This window comes from Camelus bactrianus, chromosome 13 (genome assembly GCF_048773025.1).
Source record: "Camelus bactrianus isolate YW-2024 breed Bactrian camel chromosome 13, ASM4877302v1, whole genome shotgun sequence".
NCBI classification, from domain to species: Eukaryota; Metazoa; Chordata; class Mammalia; order Artiodactyla; family Camelidae; genus Camelus; species Camelus bactrianus.
In genome coordinates, this window is record NC_133551.1 from 51,713,148 (window position 1) to 51,730,338 (window position 17,191).

Here is a 17,191-nt window from a genome sequence, read left to right on the forward strand (position 1 = left end):
AGCAATATAAGTATTCCAATCACTGGTCAGGTATGTCTTCTATCATGAAGTCATAAAATTGGCATAAAAATGGTTGCTTTAAAAAAAAAAAAAAAACTTTCAATGGCTGATTCCTCCACTGTCCATGGAATAAAGCCATAAAAGAATCTTTACAGGCTGGACTCTGAGTCCTTTACAGTATCATCTACTCCCACAAAACTCTAGCCCTTTAGTCACACCAAACTACTCCCGGGCCTCAAACTCTTCCATTCACTTTCATACTTCAAGCCTTTGCACGTGTTATTTATTCCCTCTGCCTTCCTCCCTCCCTATCCTCCTCCATCAGACAAAATCCCATTCATCCCTAAAGGCTCACTCATTGTTAGCACCTTTGTCAAAGCTCCTGGTGAACCCCAGGTGGAGATAATCATCCCTCCTCTTGCTTCCGCAGTACTTTATACGCACCTCTGCGCTAGCACTTACCACAGTACCACACTTACTTGTGTGCATACATCTTTCTATTGCTAGGTATGAGAAACCAAGGGCAGGAAGCAGATCTCACTCTTGAATGCCGGTATCCCCAGTGCCTAACATTGTGTTACTGCTAACAGATATTTAATTACTGTTCATTGGAAGATTGGAAGAACAATAACCTACCCAGACTCTGTCAAATTGCTGCCCACTCTGAAATGTTAGGATCCAGAGTTATTATCTAATGCCTCCTATTTGCTGGCCAGTCAGGCTCTGAAAGAGCCTTTGGGATCTTTAGGAAATGAGAGTGTTTATGTCCATGCTGAATCATCTAATCCTGCCAAAACCATGCTCACTACCAACACACAGGGAAATGGTCGCCAGGCACAATTCTGGAAAACCCATCCTTGACAACCATTCCTAATACAGCTGCAGTACATACTGCTCTACTCCCTTCGCACCACAAGTGCATCACTTCCCATCTCACCTTTGCCCCCATCTCATCTTATGCAGCTGAAAACTTTAGTTATCTTTCTGAATACAAAAATCCAGTTTCATTTGTAGACTGAGAACACTACAAATCAACAGCAGCAGAAAGAGAGATCGAAGTAATTTCATGGCCAATCAGTGAGTGTCTCAGACCCCATCATCATCAATATCTTTCCCCAGGTCTCTCCAAAACTAATTCCTGGCTTTACCCTCACAACCTCCCTCCCCTGGTCACTCTATTGATTCCAGCTTAGGCAAACAGTTCTCCTATAAAGCAGTAAGGGGATTTCTAAGCCTGGAAAATGCAGGAATTCCATACAGCAAAGTAACAAAGAGGCCCAGATGCTAATCCACTCTGACTTCCCAGTGAGAATGGTGCAGTGGGGGGGAAGAGAAATTCTTCTGCACCTACCAAAGAGCAGACTGCACAACGATCTCATCCAGCTCAAGTTAATTTACTCTGGCCAACCATTTTTGACTCATTCTTTCCCTCAAGAAAGAGAGCTGTGTCTAGGAGGGATCAAATTCCTATATACCTGATCAAAGTCATTCAGAGGAAGGCCAAACTGAGTGAGACAGCTAAAAGGACTGGACACAAGAGCCTCTCCTGGAACGAGCCCTACTTCCCCCTTCTTTCCTAGTTTCACTTGCTAACAATTCAACTTCCTTTCAGCTGGAGGCCACCAGCAATATGACCCAGTGAGGTACTGAGATTTCTTCACCAATTTTTGTTTTAATTCTGCTGGTTTTTAAAGCTGTCACAGCCCAAGACAGGCCCAGAACATCCTCCGTCTGAAGAGCACAGTGTAGCTCAAAAGCCTGCAAAGGAAACTCAATGAAACCATCCACTTAGCAGCATTTTTTTCAATGAAGTTCAGCAGCACAATCCAACCTCTTTGTGCTCTGAAATGAACCAACATTTCTTAAAAGGAAGACCACAGGGGGTTGACAGAAAACTTGCTGCAGGCAGGAAAACCTGGACAGCTTAGAGGAGCTGATGAAGAAGGGAACTAGGAGGCCTCCTAAGCTGGTCCATTTCAGCATTTCGTATCTCTCCCTCCCTCTCTTTCTGCTGCATTCCCAAGCAGAGTTCTAATGTCACAAGGAGAGAAGAAAAAAAAAAAAAAAAAAAGGAGGGTTTTACAGCTTCTTCATTAGTTTCCCTTCACTGGTTAGGTGCCGTAAACAAGTATGCTGGACTCGGTCAGAAGGGCTAAGTTTCCTCTCCTTTAGATGAAAAGAAACTAAAGGCCCAGTCACAAGGGCCTGAGCTGAATAAAATAGGAGAAAGTGCTGCCTATGTAGTTTCTGGGAAAGTCTCCATGTCTGTGGCAAGCACAACCGCCACACAAAGCAAAATCCCAGAACTGGATGTTAAAGATCAAAGCAGGGGCCTCCCAAGGCCACGCATCCCTGGCTTCCACTTAAAGGGCACCTACAGCAGTTAGGGAAATGCGGTCCGCCGACCCTCTGGGCCTGTCAAAACTTTCTCTGCAGGCACCCGGGGTTTGGATAAGGCATTAACTTGCAGAACTGCTTAGCAAGAAAGCTTCCAGGGGCGGAAATCCCAGCTCTAAGACAAATCTTTATTTGGTGGGGAGCAGTAGACCCCTGCCTGGATCAGGCTCGAAGCCCGGGGTTTGGGGGCGGAAGGAGGCCTCGCCACCGAAACTGCACGCTCACGGATCCCGGCGGATGCTCGCCCGCTGCCCCCCGAACCCCAAGAAACCAAGGTGGTTGGTTCACAGCCTCGGCTGCCACGCGACTGATCCGAGGCCGAGGGAGACAAAAGGGGGTGAGGGACCCTCGCCGGGCACGCGGAGGTCCGAGGCTCTCCGAGGACGGGTGGTTTCTCGCGCCCAGCTCCTCCTCCCCGCACTCCCCGCGGCGTGGGGTCTCCGACGCGCCCGGCGTCGCCGCCTTCCAGCGGGGGCTAGATAACAGGGCACATAATGTAGCTCGTGCTGTGAAGGCGCCGTCCCAGGTGGGAGAGGGCTCGAGGCTCATCTCAACTCGGGAAATGGGCCGGCTCCAGCCGACCGCGGCTCCGGCCGGGCCCCAGCGCCGGTGGGCGCCACCCCGCCCGCCGCCCCACCTGCCGCGGGCCCCGGTTCCGGCCAGTCCCCGGCCCGGGCCGCCCGCCTAGCAGCGCCGCCGCACCTTTGTAGCGCTCCAGCACATCCTCGTACGCCTGCACGAACTCCTTCTCCTGGCTGCGGTTGGCCGGCTGCTGACCCGGCACGTAGCCGGCCATGGCCGCCCGCGCCGCGCTCTCCCGGGGCCCCGGCGGGCGCCGCTTGCAGGCCCGCGCGCTGAGGCGGCGGCGGCGGCCCCAGCCTCGGCCTTTGTGCGACCCGGTGGCGGCGGCGGCGGCGCCCTGGTTCTCGGCTCTTCGCTCCGCGCCCGCCTCGCCCGGCCTGCCGCTAGCGCTCCGCTCCCCAGCCCGCTCGCGCCCGGCCGCTCGCGCTCCGCCGCCGGTCCTGCTGGCGTTTCCGCCTCCCCACCCCTCGGCTCCGCTCCTCCCTCAGCCCGCCCCGCCGGCGGCGGCGGCGGCGGCGGCGGCGGCGGCGACTCCTCCCGTCAGGAGCGCCAGGCCCGGCCCCCTCCCCGCCCCTCTACCCGCCGCCTCCGTGGCCCGGCGCGTCCCCGGCCCCCCCAGGCGGCCCCCCGCCCCCCCAGCTCCCGGGGCTGCGGACCCCCGCCCGGCCGGGACGGGGAGGGGGCCCGAGTCTGGGGACGGGAGGCCGGGCCGGGCGGGAGGCCCCTGGGCAGTCGGGATGAAAGGCCAGGTGGGCCGCAGCGGCGGGGAAAGCCCGGGGCCCACTCCGCGGGGCGGGCGACTGCCCCACTCGGCGCGGACCCGCACCCCGAGCTGGGACAAAGGAGGGAGCCCCCTGGCTGGAGAGAAACCGAGCTGGGCCTATGCGGCGGCTGGAGAAGGACCCAGACACACTGAAGGGAAGGGAGAGGGCCAAAGACCTAGATAGATCGCAGGGCTGGACGCGGTCAGAACGAGACCGGGGCAAGATCCAGACGGGCTGCCGGGTGAGGCCAAGGGAACACTCAGACCACAAAGAATCCCAGGAACAAAGGGTTTTCCTGAAACGGAAGAAACTGAACTCAAAATGAGAGGGCAGACCCAGCACCACGAAGTAAACCAGGCCAAGAATGAGGAGTCAGAGCCTGAGAAATGACAACTGAGGGAATGAAAACAGGATTCCGACCGCACCAATGGGTGAATAAGAGGAGAGACAGGAGGACACAAATCTACAGGGAAAAGGAGCAACAGGATTATTCCATTGTGACAGCCATAGGAACAGGGAGACGTAGATCAAAAGGGAGAAACGGGGGGACCTGAGACTGAACCAGGGCTGTTATGGAACAAAGAAAAGGATTCTGGAGCATAACTGGTCAGTGAAGAAAAAGGGAAGCCAGTTATTCTCTGTCATCAGGGAAAAGGAAAGGGTGAAGAAGGGACACTGGTAAATATGGATAGGGATGTACTAGGGACCATTTTGAGGAGGGAGTTCCCAACATCCTCTGCTCCTCCATTCAATTGTGTATCCTTCAGTCCCACTATTCATGGACTGCGTTGGGGCCAAGAACAGTGAATAAGCAGCTCAGGTAAATGCAGGTGACCCATTTGCCCACATCTATCCCCGTCCAGCCATTATCCTCAGCTTCAGCAAGTCTGTTGACTTGATTTTTTGGAGAGTTGGGGTGAGGGTGGGGAGGGGGCAGGTAGAAAGGTGATTGTGGGTTAAAAGTTAGGCTGGTTGATCTCATAATAATGGCAATTAGCAAATAAATAAAGAATTTATATGACATGAGCAGACAAAATTCGGACTCGGGCTTCCATTTCAGTTCCTATTCTCATGACTTTTAAGAGAAGCTTCTTAACCCCAGGGCAAGGCCTGCATCTTTGTAAACTATGAGTAGTGACAAGTATTTGGTCAATGCTCAGTAAGCATTAGTAACAAGAAGAGATGATGCTTTTCACTAATAGGTGCATGATGGTTGTTTCCACATCATACTATGATCCAAAATAGGGTGAGCAAGTCATTAATCATATCTTTTTCCATCAAGTTTTGCTGGCCTGGCCAAGTTCTAGGCATAGAGATTGTACAGGGAAGGGCCTCAAAGAGGATAGACAGGGAGGCTCCTTGGACAAATGGTCATTTCCTTCCAGTTTAATCACGTGTGTTAAAAATAAAAAGCTAGTTCACAGTTTGGTATCAGTTGCTAAGTTTAAGAAAAGGAAGAGGATAAGCCTGAGATTTATTCTTTTTAAAATAAAAGGCTTTTAGGAGAAGATGCAGAATGAAGGAGTCAGTGATTGATGGCATAAGCACATTTTTCGTAAACAGCGGAGAATATAGAAATGTTAACTCTGGGGCTCTTGACTGTATCAGTGCTGAGTCATCTGCATTTCCTATATTATTTTATGCCAGTCGAGCTAAGAAGGCTCAGACACAAATACACAGACACACACCTCCACCCTCCCCCCAAGCAGACATCTGTCTGCTCGTTTTCATTATGGTGAATAGGAAAGTCCCTCCATCCCCCCCCAACCAGTTAGTGAACAGGTTCCTCAAGAACTGGGACTGAGGTTTGCCAAAGGTGAGGAAAGACAAGGGCAGGAAGGGAATGAGAGTCTGTTCTGGCAACGAGGCTTTGTTGAAGACCGGTGGGGGGTGGGGGGGTTGGACTGGGGGAGAGGGCAAGGGGTTGAGATTCCTATTAAGAAACATGGTAATCAAGGAAGAAAGTTCTGGTTTGGGTTGTGACTAGAAGGGCTTCTCAGACTGAAGTAGCTTTCCTGACAAGATTTGCATTTAAATGCTCCCAAGAGATTTTGAAGTAATGCATTCTTCTAATGAATGGAAAGGGGGAAGTCCACATGTTTGGCTGATGTTCCTGTTTTATACAGAGAAAATTTTACAAGGATAGAGGAACAAAGCGACTGCTGGGGGAATGGGAAGAAGGAAGCCTATGAAGGGGAGGTGTTTGGTTTTTTCCAAGCAACAGTCTAAATTTATAGCCAGACCACACAATTGAGACAGCTCTGAGGCTTTCTCCTTTTGGTCTATGATTTTTCTTTGCTCCAATGGTGAGACTGCTGTTGCATTTCTAAAGAGGCTGCAGTTGGGCAGCAGGAGGCAGGATGTACTCAGGAGGCCATCTAGTGGGCGGAAAGGGTAATACAAGTAAATAAAGCCCTATTTTCTGCTAGTGTCCTCCACTTAAGCCTCACCAGGTGCCTCTCTCCCTAAGGCCCAGCCACTTGCAGCTTCCTTCAGCTCCTCCAAAGGGCTCTCTTGCCTCAGGGGCCTCCCACCTGCTTTTCTCCCAGGCCATCACCCTTCACTGCTCTCCTCTTTGGGCCAGGCTCACTCCTACTCAGGCCTCTGCTGAAACTCCCACAGAGAATCCTGCCTTCATCCCCCAGATGAGTAGGCCTTCCTGCCCCTCTACTCCCCTTTGGTAATAACCATCATTTGAAGTTATAGGTTCAGTGTCTTTCATCCTTACTAAATCATTAGCTCCCTGAGGGTGGGGCTGTTGTGTGTCTTGTTCACCACAGGATCCTTAGCATCTAGCAAATGACCTGGCACATACAGGGCACTCATTAAATATTTGTTTTAACTTTTTTTTCTTTACATTTTCTACATGACTTTATTTATTCATTCATTAGGTTTTTTGGGGTGGGAGGTAATTAGGTTTATTTATTTTTGGAGGTGGTACTGGGGATTGAACTCAAGACCTTGTGCATGCTAAGCATGTGCTCTACCACTGAGCTATACCCTCCCCACTGTTCTAACTTTTGATTAAGTTCATGAATGACTGCACCAGATGATCCTAAAATACTCAGCTGCCTGCAGCTTCTGACTAACTAGAAGGCTAGGGTATTGAGGAAGAGGGTACACTTGTTTCTCATAGCATCCTTATGTCTGTCTGGCATTCAAAGTCCTCCAAATTTTGACAACTACCTCCCTTTACAGTGTCATCTTCTCTTATACTCTCACGTGCAGCATCTTGCCCTATAATCAGACTCAAGCCTGGAATGTCCTCCATCCTCTAGGTCTACCTACTGAAATCCTACCGACCTTGAAAGCTCACCTGAAATGACCTGCAGTTATTTTTAATCAATCCAGATAGAAGAGGCTCTTCTCCTTAAAATCTCAACTACATCTTCGTTCCCACATCCCTGAGGCAACCAGTTGTGTTGTGGGTGTCTGCATCACTGCCTCCTTAATCTCCTGGTTCCTAAGTTCTTTGCGGCAGAGATATCTATTTCATCTTCATCATAGGGCCTAACACAATGCTTTGCACCTGGTAGGTGCTCAGTAAATGTTTGCTGAAGGCATGGAAGCCTCACTGAAGACATATGGGAGTGGGGGGATAGGGGCTAGACCTGCGATTCAAGACGACTGAGAGTCCAGTTCAGTGTCCATTCAGTGGCCAAGAGCTGAGGGCATTTCATATGCAGAGAGGAATGAGGGTAGTGCAAAGTCATTTCTCCTGCTGGTACTCCTCCAGTCTCTAGAGGGGTTACTCCCATCCCTTCTTCAGCTTGGCTCGTGCTGCATTATTTTACATGTGTTAATTGGTGCTTTATACATAAATTCTTTGCTAGTAGGGTGTGTGAGTGAGTGTGTATGTTTTCTGTCTGTTCCTCTTTGCAGAGGCAGGCTGTCTCCTGTGCCCTAATAGTGGCCAGAGCCAGACAGCCAGACACTAAAGGGGCTGCCCCAACTCCTATCCTTTAGTCAAAAATCTTCTAGTTCTAGTCTCAGAAGACCTGCCTCCAGGCCCAGCCCCATCATCCTTTCAGACACTAGCTTTAGCCAATCCCAGTCAAAGCTCCCTTTTAGCCCAGCCCCTGGAACCTCTTACTAAACTTTGCCTCAAGTTCCCAAATCTGCTCTAGTAGGAAGGCTTTGCCCACTGTCGTGCTGCCCTCTTCTGTTCAGAAAATGCAACACTGCTAGTTTAAGAGGCCTGGATGGTGCCAGCCACCCAGGAAGACAAGATCCCAGCCACCCGGCAGCCCATCACCCTGTCACCATAGCAACCCTCAAAATGGTTACTCAGCCATCTGGGTTACCATAGCAACTGGCCAAGTCTCTCCACCTCAGCCTCTCCCTGGGCCTTCTCCCCTGGTTTGATAGAGCCAACGCCAAAGAATCTCCAATCTTTACTAGGGGAAATGAGCAGAAGCTGGACCCCTCATAGGCAGCTATCCCAAAGGGGCGTGGAATGCCTTGCCCACGCCAGGCTTCCCGAGGCTCAGTGGAGATAATGGGTGTTAAGGCACTCTGTGAACCTTGAAGTGCGCACAGATGTTAGCTATTATTAAACTACTGTTCCTTGTAATGGGGGAGGCAGTGGGTTGCCCTAGGCAGAGGTAATGCCATTCCCAGCTTGGCCTCTTACTGGCTAGGAAACCGTGGGCAAGTTACCGAACTCTCCGGGTTTCTGCTTCCTCTACTATAGCACATCTGCCTCCTGAAATTATTTTGAGGATTAGGTTAAATAAAACATGTAAGATCCTAAGTACAAAGCTGGGCATTCGGAACATATCAACAGTAGCTGGAAAAGGTACTGGCCCCTCTGCTAACTCCCAGCCTCTCTGTGAATAGAACTGTTCTGTTATTTTCTCTTTTTAAGGAATCAGACCAATATGAGCCCCATTTGCTCAACCACACCCAATCTCTCTTCCTACCCTGGAGCAGGAGAAGGGCTGTATCCTGTGGGAGGCCTCTGGAGTTCTTACCAAACAAGGCTGAAGGCAGGCTGTGCTCTTTGGGAGGTGTGTCTCGTTAACCATGAAGCTCCCCTCCACCTAAAACACCATCTCCCAACCAATACTACCTCAGGCATTAGAGAGTGGTGGCTGCTCCTCTTGGTTAAGATCAGAATCACAGGGAACCATTCACCAGCGTCACAGGCCCCTCTCTCAAGAACAGAATCCCTTCCCTCTGATTTTAAAGACTTCAATCCTATTGCACCTTATCTTCAGTCTCTCAAGTCCAAATCCTCGAAATCTAGTTTTGGGGTGCTTTCCTCAAGAACATTGGCAGAGTTCTGATTCAAACCCAGGGTCTGCGGACTTGAAGTGTTTTGGGCAAAACAGACACCATCCTCGGAAATCAAATTTCCAGACACAGAACCAGGTATGCTCCAGCCCAGCTCTGTGTGTTCTGGGTGTAGGGCATGAACCGCCAGCTAGAAGGACTTGAGGACCAGACAAGCAACGCTGAACTCCCCCTGGAGCCCCGATATTTGGGAGTCAGAATCACTCATGATGCATCTGTGAAACAGGCCAGTGGAACTTGACCAGACTTCAGAGAGGACTACTGAGCAGATGAGCTGATATGCTTCCTACTGGGGGCAAGGCAATATAATAGTTTAAAGGTGTGGGAGGTGAAAAATACAAGACTTCTGGAACTTCCATCAATGTAACTGGGGAGGCAGAACTGGGGTGCGTGTATGAAATAAGATTGGCCATGAATCGATAATTCTTGACTCTGGGTGATGGAGGTTCATTGCATTCTCACCACTTTAGTATATGTTATAAATGTTCTGAAGAATTCAGGGGATTTAGAGGTAGACCAGCCTGAACCCCAGCAATGAACAACCCCAAAGGACATACAGCTCGTGTTGTGTTCCAGGGGACACTGTGCACATTCAGCAGTGCTGAATCCCAGCTCCACGATCAGCCAGCTGTATGACCTCAGACAAGGTCCTCAACTTTCCTCTTCTGTAAACAGGGAGAATAGCAACTACTTCCCAGGGTTCTGTAGGATTAGATGATACACGTAAAGTGCCTGGAACTCATCGAGGACTCAGTACACAGTAGTTTTTCCAACCACATTTACTAGGGGATCCCAGCTGGCATCAGCTCTCAGGAGCTACTGGACTGATCCAGAGTTCAACTCCCCAAACCACCCCCTGGATTCTTTAATTCCTAACTCCCACCAGCTGTTCTCTCTTCATTTCTCTTCCTTCCTTTCTACTGAGGCCAAAGAAAAGAGAGCAAGAATAGAAACAAGCAACAGAGACATGCACTCTCTCTTCAGGTTGTCCTGGCAAATTCCTATTTCTTTTCCAAGCCTCAGATCAAATGCCATCATTGCTCTAACCTAGGAGGCAGAGCGGAAGTTCCTCACAACTCTGGGCTTGCAAAGCGCACAGCTTATGCTGCTGTCCAGTTGCCTTCACAGGCGGGAGCTGGGTTCTGAAGCCCAGTCCAAGTGAGCAAAGCACAAAGCAGTCCTGGGAATATGTGTTAAATGAACAAGTGTGTGATCAATGCATGAGCAAAGGAAAGAATCAGTGCAATCACAAACCAATGCAATCACAAATTAGTGATCAAGTGCATGAGTGAATGAATGATATTCACGAGAATGGCTAACACACATCAAGCCTGACTGCACAGTACGCACGGGCCAGGCTCCTCAGTTTCACCGCCTCGTCTGATCTACCCTGCAGGATGCAGAGGTGGCACTCTTGCTCCTCCGTTTTAATGATGAGAAAGTGAGACTCAGTGAGGTTAATAACTTCTCAGGGTCACTCAACTGGCAAGTAATGGAACTGGGACTCCAGCTGACTCCCAAAGCCATTCCCTTGAGTGAATGAATGGAAGATTTAGGAAAAGAGTAAAGGAGGGAATGAGGACGGAAGAACATGCCTAGAGACACACCCACTGAGGCTCCAGGCAGAATTCTCCCCTCAGCCACAAGGCAAAAGCCTGGTACCCCCTGGGGCAGGAGTGGGACACAGCTGAGGACAGAAACTTCAGCCCATGATCACTCTGCAAGGTACAGGGGTTCCAGTCTCTGCAGCAGCATCCTAAGTCTGGATGGAGATTCCAGCCAGGAGCACCAGTTCTGCCCCAGCAGGAGAGCCACAGCAGAGCCAGGAAGCTGGCAGGCTTCTACCCGACAGGTGGCCATGGACAGATCCAGGGCCAAATCACAGCAGGTCCCAGCCACAGCAACTGGCCAGGCTCAGGACAGCACCTTGGTGACGATGGATTATTAACGCTCACATCCAGGTGTATTCACAGACCTGTCACCAGGGGAAGACTTCTAGCATAAAAGACAAGTGCAGCCCTAAACCCTGCTGACTGTCAGCATGAAATCTCGGGCCCCACGGGGCTGAGAAATGACAGCCTTCCACAGCCCCCAGATGAGCCAGTCCTTCCCCCGCATTCCTAGCCTCAGTCCTAGGCTGCTCCAGAACAGAAAGGCGTGAGTCAGACAGCCATTCCAAACCTGTCTCTGTGCCACCTGGGAAGCCACTGAAAAAGGATGATGGGAGCCCAACGGCATAAAGACTGCACCTTGCAACGTGACAACCACTTTCCCTCACCAGCTGGGGTCCCACAGGGACCCTGAGCCTCAGAGAAAGGACAGCTTGGCTGTCTTTTCTGCTGCCTGAACAGAATTGTGCCCACGTGGTCATTTTCCATCCCTGCAGCTAATGTGACCTAGTTTTACTTTCAAAGAGCTGAGCTGAGCTGGTGGTGTGTAGCTACAATCCATTCTGCCCCACTTTCAGGGACTCTCTCCTGTCCATCTCTTCTGCTATGGAAACAGCTCCAGGACAGGGCCAGGGACTCTGAGGATACTGCCAGGAAGAGGTAGAGGTGCTGGAAAGGAAGAGGAGCCTCCTTGGGCTCAAAGCTCTAAAGCCTCAGGGCAAGAAAGGTTGCTGGCTCAGGAGTAGGAATTCCCAATGGGATTGTTTTCAGGGCTCTGCTTCCCACCCCTGCATCCCCTTCTTCCCATCATTGCTTAGCCAGGAAAACACACACACATACACACAGATTTCCACCTGCTCTCTGATAAAGCCCTAGAGTGAACAAAAGAAAGGGACAGGACTAAGAGGCCTGGGGCTCCTTCCTTGTTCACCTGGGAAACTACTGGCTTCCTGGAGTCTCCTCTGCCTCTTTCAGCTTCCCAGGGAAGACACAAGGAGTAACACACTGTCTAGCACGTTCTGATTCTCATCCAATGATCATTCGGAGCAGATGTCATTATCTCCCTTTTATAGATAAGGAAACGGAGGCCCTAGGAAGTGAAGTCCTTTGCCCAAGTTTACTAACTCCAGATCCACTTGTCTCCACGGTGCCTGGTACCTAGCTGGGGCTACACTCAATTTTTTATTGAATGAATGAATGAATGAATGAATGAATGAATGAACAAGCAGAGAGGCACCTTCTCAGAGCTTACAACCTGGAGGAGAGATACACAGGCCCAGAGGAGCAGGCTCCTTCCTCTGACCAGGCACGAGCTCTCAAGGCTGTCTCCCCAGGGCTAAGCCTCCGCGTGACTCCAGCAGCTGAGCTTAGGCTCTGAAAGCAGAAGCAAACACCTGCATCCGAGCTGCATTTCACAACCCTGACTGAGCCTCTAGATTCTACAGTCCACACTCTCAGAGTAAGATCCTGGGGCAACACTGGGAAAGGTAAATGGGCCTCCTAACTACAGTAAGCTAGAGATCTGGTTGAAGAAACACACTTCGAAATAATAAACTTTAATATAAGGCCAGCAAAACAAAGGCTGGGTAGAGACACAATTGCTGTCTGACTGGAGCTATCAGGGAAGGCTTCCTGGCAGAGGCCACATTGGAGCAGATGTTGGAGATGGTGACTTCACCAGCAGCTGCTGATGGGCTCCCCAGAACGAATCCTATAGATGCTTTCTACTGATTAACTAGGAGGCCAGTCCTTGGCCCTGAGTCACTGTGCTCCCCTCTTTCACAATACATACAGCAATAGAATTATTTTCCCTTCTGTCCTCTCAACTAGACTGAGTTCCATGAAGAAAGGATCATATCTTCTTTAAGCCATCTTTAAGTATCCGTGCCAAACACAGGGAGGGTCCTGAATATGTGATGTTAGATGAACACCTGACTGATGGGAGATGAGGAATCCCTCCTGCACCCAGCCATCCCCTAGTCCAAACAGGCTCCTTTCTTCCAGACACTTTACTGCCATCTGCAGGAAACATGTCACAATAAAATACAAATCTACAATGACAAAAAGTATGAATGGCGCCCCCTAGAGGCGCGCAGTGTACAACCATGTGACCTGCAGCCTGTTTTTCGCCTACGACTCACAAGCCCCAAGGGATACAGCCTTCCCTCCTCTCTCCTCTGCAACCTGTGGGATTGTGCTCCCTGCTCAAGTACCCTCCCCAGCCCCCCACCTCCTTGAATAAGGACATTCCTATTGCTGTTCAGTAACTACAGCGAGCTAGAGGGCTTCCACGAGCCAAAGTTTACTAGATCTCCGTCTCTGCCTTTTTCTGTAGGCCAGGGTCTTGAGGCCTTTCTGAGAAGTAGCCAGAAGGATTCTCAGGTGAGTCTGGGGACCAAGTCAGCTATACAGAGTGTCACCTGCAGAAGATTCAGGCTGGCCTGGTTGCCAGGTATTGCCTGAGGGAATAGAAATAGCAATGTACTTGGAGTTAGAAAATCTGGGTCTACCATCCTGTGTGACTACAGGCAAGTCCCTTAAACCCTCGGGGCCTCGGATCCTAACACGTGTCCTACCTAACGCACTGTTATTACGAAATCTCTACATACACCATCAACAGAAACAAGGCTTTCTCATTAATGACTATTGTTCTACTTCAGTGCGGCTGGGCTTCAGGAGCTGAGAACAGGGCTGGCAAAGAAGAGAGAGAGAAAATGGAAGGAAAGGACAAGGATGGGAAGAATCGAGTTACAGCTTGTGTGGGGCCCCTAGAACCTGTTCTGACTTACAGACTGAGATCAGCAGTTTTCTTGGCCCTGACATGCCTCTCCATCCGACACGTGTGATCAGTGGGGGTCCCCCATCAGGCCTCTCCAGCTCAGGACACCGAATGAGGCCAGGGAAGGGAGAATTTGTGGATATGGTGAGACTGATTCAGACACCCCCACGTGGCTCCATAATCCAGGCCCATGGGGAGGAGAAAACTGCACAGGCCACAGCTGGCTTCCAGGATAAGACTGACTTCATTTCCTCCCAGAAAATAAGTTCTAACTTCAGAGAGCCTCAGAGCACACAGAGTCTCCCAGACGTGCCCTTCCCGCACCTCACAGGAAGCAGTCTCCACAGAAGGAAGGCTGCCTTTTTAATTACTCTGGTAGAACCCCCACGACGTTCTGAACTCACAGGGAGATTTCAGCCAGACCCTGAAGTAGCGGTCCTGCCTCTTCTCAGCTGCCTCTCTTCTCTCCTGCCAGCAGACACGCCCAACTGCAGGGTGCCAGTTATTTTTAACCATGGTAGTCTCCCAATTTTCAGCCTCCCCAGCCCAGCCCCCTCCTCAAGACAGTCGTGTGGCAGTGTCAGGACGTAAGATCAGCCATGGATGCTGGAAACAGCACAGCGTCCACCACTCCTTTGCTCAGTGGACCCAACAGCATCCCTGGGGATTAAGCCCCCTTGAGTCCACTCCATTTCTAGACTTGGAATGTTAAACAGCAGGCAAATGACCCCCTGGGACACTTCAGAAAAGCCTGGAAGGGGAATTCATCACAAAGGGATCTATACGTCCAATCGTCTTTTGGTATGTGCAGGGGATTGGTTCCAGAACGCTGGCAGATAACAAAATCCAAGGATGTTCAAGTCCCTTATCTATAAAATGACATAATACAGTTGACCTCTGTATTCACAAGTTCCACATCTGCGGATATGGAAGGCCCACTGTACGCATGTGCAACGGAGGATGGGGCTAGAGGGTATAAGGAAGGGAGGAGGCCTCCACTCTGCTGCCTTTTGGAGAGTGAGGGGTTTGTGAATCCAGAGACCTCTCCATGGCAGGAGGTGGGGGAATCCTTCAAGACTGGAGACAAATAAAGCCGTTCCTGCATCCTAGGGACAGCTGTAAAACTCTACTGACTGGCTGATGTCATAGGCCCAAAGGTCTCAAGAAGGACTAGAGTCCTTCCTCCAAGGGCTGCCAACTGCCCACCAGAAGGGGTTCAAACTCTCCAGCTTGTCTTCCAAGTCTCCTTCCTTGAAGCTCACCCATCTAAAGTCCTCTCCTGATTACATGAGCCCACATAACCCTCTCCCTGCCTAGCTTTTCATCACAGCCCACTGCCTGTTCCTGGATCACAATCTGTCACATATTATCCTTTAAACACTCCTTGCATTCATTCGGTCATTCAAACCTGCTTGATCTCCAACGTGCACAAGGCCCTGTGCAAGGAGCTGGGGGCAGGGGGGAACATAAACAAGACACGGTCCAGAAGTGCTCACCAACCTGAGGGAGTGACGGGCACCCTGTGGGATAACCGCTACACTGCACAAGGGAACACAGTGGAGAGAAAGACATGAATACGAGAGCGGAGGAGGGAGCTCTGGGTACCCCTGGGGGCATTAGGGACAGAGGAGGTGGCACTTACAAGAGGAGGAGGGGCTCCTAGCACCTCACAGAGAAGAAAGTTCGGGCATGGAGGTCTGATCCTGCAAGATGCACACCTGTAGGGTCAAGGTACACCTCAATGGGGCAGGGGGCCTGCAAGTAGAGGGGATTTTGATGGGTGTTCATGCTACAGCCTTTATTCCACAGGCAACGAAGAGACAAAGAAGGTTCATAAGCAGCTAACAGAATCAGGTCTTTGCATTAAACAAAATATTCTGTCAGTCTTGGGGAGGAAGAAGGACAAGACCGAGAGAATGATGGGATGGCCATTGGGAGGTCCAGGTGAGAGATGATAAAGCGGAGGGGGCAGGGTGCATTGTCTGAGAGACACAAAAGAGGCCGCAGCACAGGCCTTGGTGATGGATTGAAAGTGGGTGATGTCACTGAATTTGTTGCAGGCACTGCTTCGTCTGTCTGTCTGTCTGCATTCTGGCACCAGCGCCTGCTGAGATGCTGAGCACAACCCACGGAGGAAGCTCTGGATGCCTTTGGTGGAAGCAGCAGAGAGCACTTCCCCTTTACTGAGCCAAAAGCCGTGCTAAGAGCTTTACATACATTATCTCATCTAATCCTCAAAACAGCCCTATACAGGAAGCATTCTCCACATGAGGAAAATGAGGCTCAGAGAGGGTGAGAGACTTGCCTGGAATCACATAGCTGGTAGGTGGCAGGGCCACAGTCTAACACCTTGCCTCTCTGACTCCAAAGTCTGGGTTCATGACCACTGTGTTGCCCTGCTCTGCTATGTGGCAAAGGGGCAGCAGCCCCAGCCCTTGCACTGCAGAAAAGGTAAGCTTGGCCCACACTTTTAGAAGGCGATGTGAGTGAAACTGCCCTCTCCAAAGACTTTAACCCAAGGACATAACCCCATGGAAGTCGTGTTGTTATTCATAAAAATGTTCACTGCAGCCTTGTCTACTGTGGCAAAAAAGTGAAAATGAGTTGGATTTTTTAAACCATGAAATATTACACAGCCTTTAAAAACGGTAACTATAAAGCCTAAGACGTAATATGGAAAATCTTTTTGATGTAAGAGTAAGTGAAAAAAGTCAGATCCAGGGTGGTACATGAGCCATGAAGGCAGATGCATGGAGACTAGAACTGCAGGGGGACAAAGGCGGGAAGAAGGTACAGAAAGGAAGCCGAGCCTTAGGCTAGCGCACAGGGACTGGGAGAGGCAAACTTTCCTCTTTCAAATTTTTCTTTAACTTTTTTTCATCATCTTTCCCATAGTAATAGTACCAAACTGGATTCCAGCTGGCTTGTCAGAGAGCCCTGGGAGGGCCCCTCACTCCCCACCCCGCCCTAGCCAGACACCAGCCCACTCGCCCCGCGCTCCCAGGGCACCAAGCCCACTCGGGGCCTCTCTTACCGGCCACTCTGACCACAGCACGCTCCGCAGGGTCCAGCACCGAGTCCTGGCTTTTCCGCTTTTTCTGCTCATGCAGTGGCAGGTTCCAGGGCAAGGTGTCCCCTGGGGGACAGGGAGACAGGCTTCCTGACCGCTCACTCCTGTAAGACCGCTCGCTCCGACATGACCGCTCACTCCGGCACGACCGCTCACTGAGCGTTTCTTCATCTGAGGAAGACATGGCCCAGGCAGAGGCAGCAGCAGGAGGGCCTGGGGGCCCAGGGAGAAGGGATCTGTAGGAGAGAGGAGTGCATGTGAACAGACCAAAGGGGTCACATAAGGGACACTGAGACTTGGGAGGCAGAGGTTCTAGTCCTGGTTCTGCCACTCACTTGATCTCTTTACCTCTCTGAACCTCAGTTTCCTCATCTGGAAAGTGGGGATGATGATATTACATGGCAAAACTAATTCA

General features: G+C 50.8%; 1 protein-coding gene across 18 annotated transcripts in view; it reads right to left on the reverse strand.

Annotated features, from left to right (window-relative positions):
* Positions 1 to 16,975, reverse strand: part of MACF1 (microtubule actin crosslinking factor 1) — a 311,004-nt gene extending 294,029 nt beyond the window's left edge. For 17 of the 18 annotated variants that reach the window (XM_074376774.1, XM_074376771.1, XM_074376770.1 and 14 more), the window contains exon 1: positions 16,741 to 16,975. In XM_074376774.1, coding sequence (XP_074232875.1) covers positions 16,741 to 16,960 — 220 coding nt within the window. In that variant the 5' untranslated portion in view covers positions 16,961 to 16,975. Of the gene's footprint in view, positions 1 to 3,099; positions 3,387 to 16,740 lie in introns of those variants that run through there. The other variant, XM_074376764.1, reaches the window with a different exon arrangement.
* Between the last annotated feature and the right edge of the window lie 216 nt (positions 16,976 to 17,191).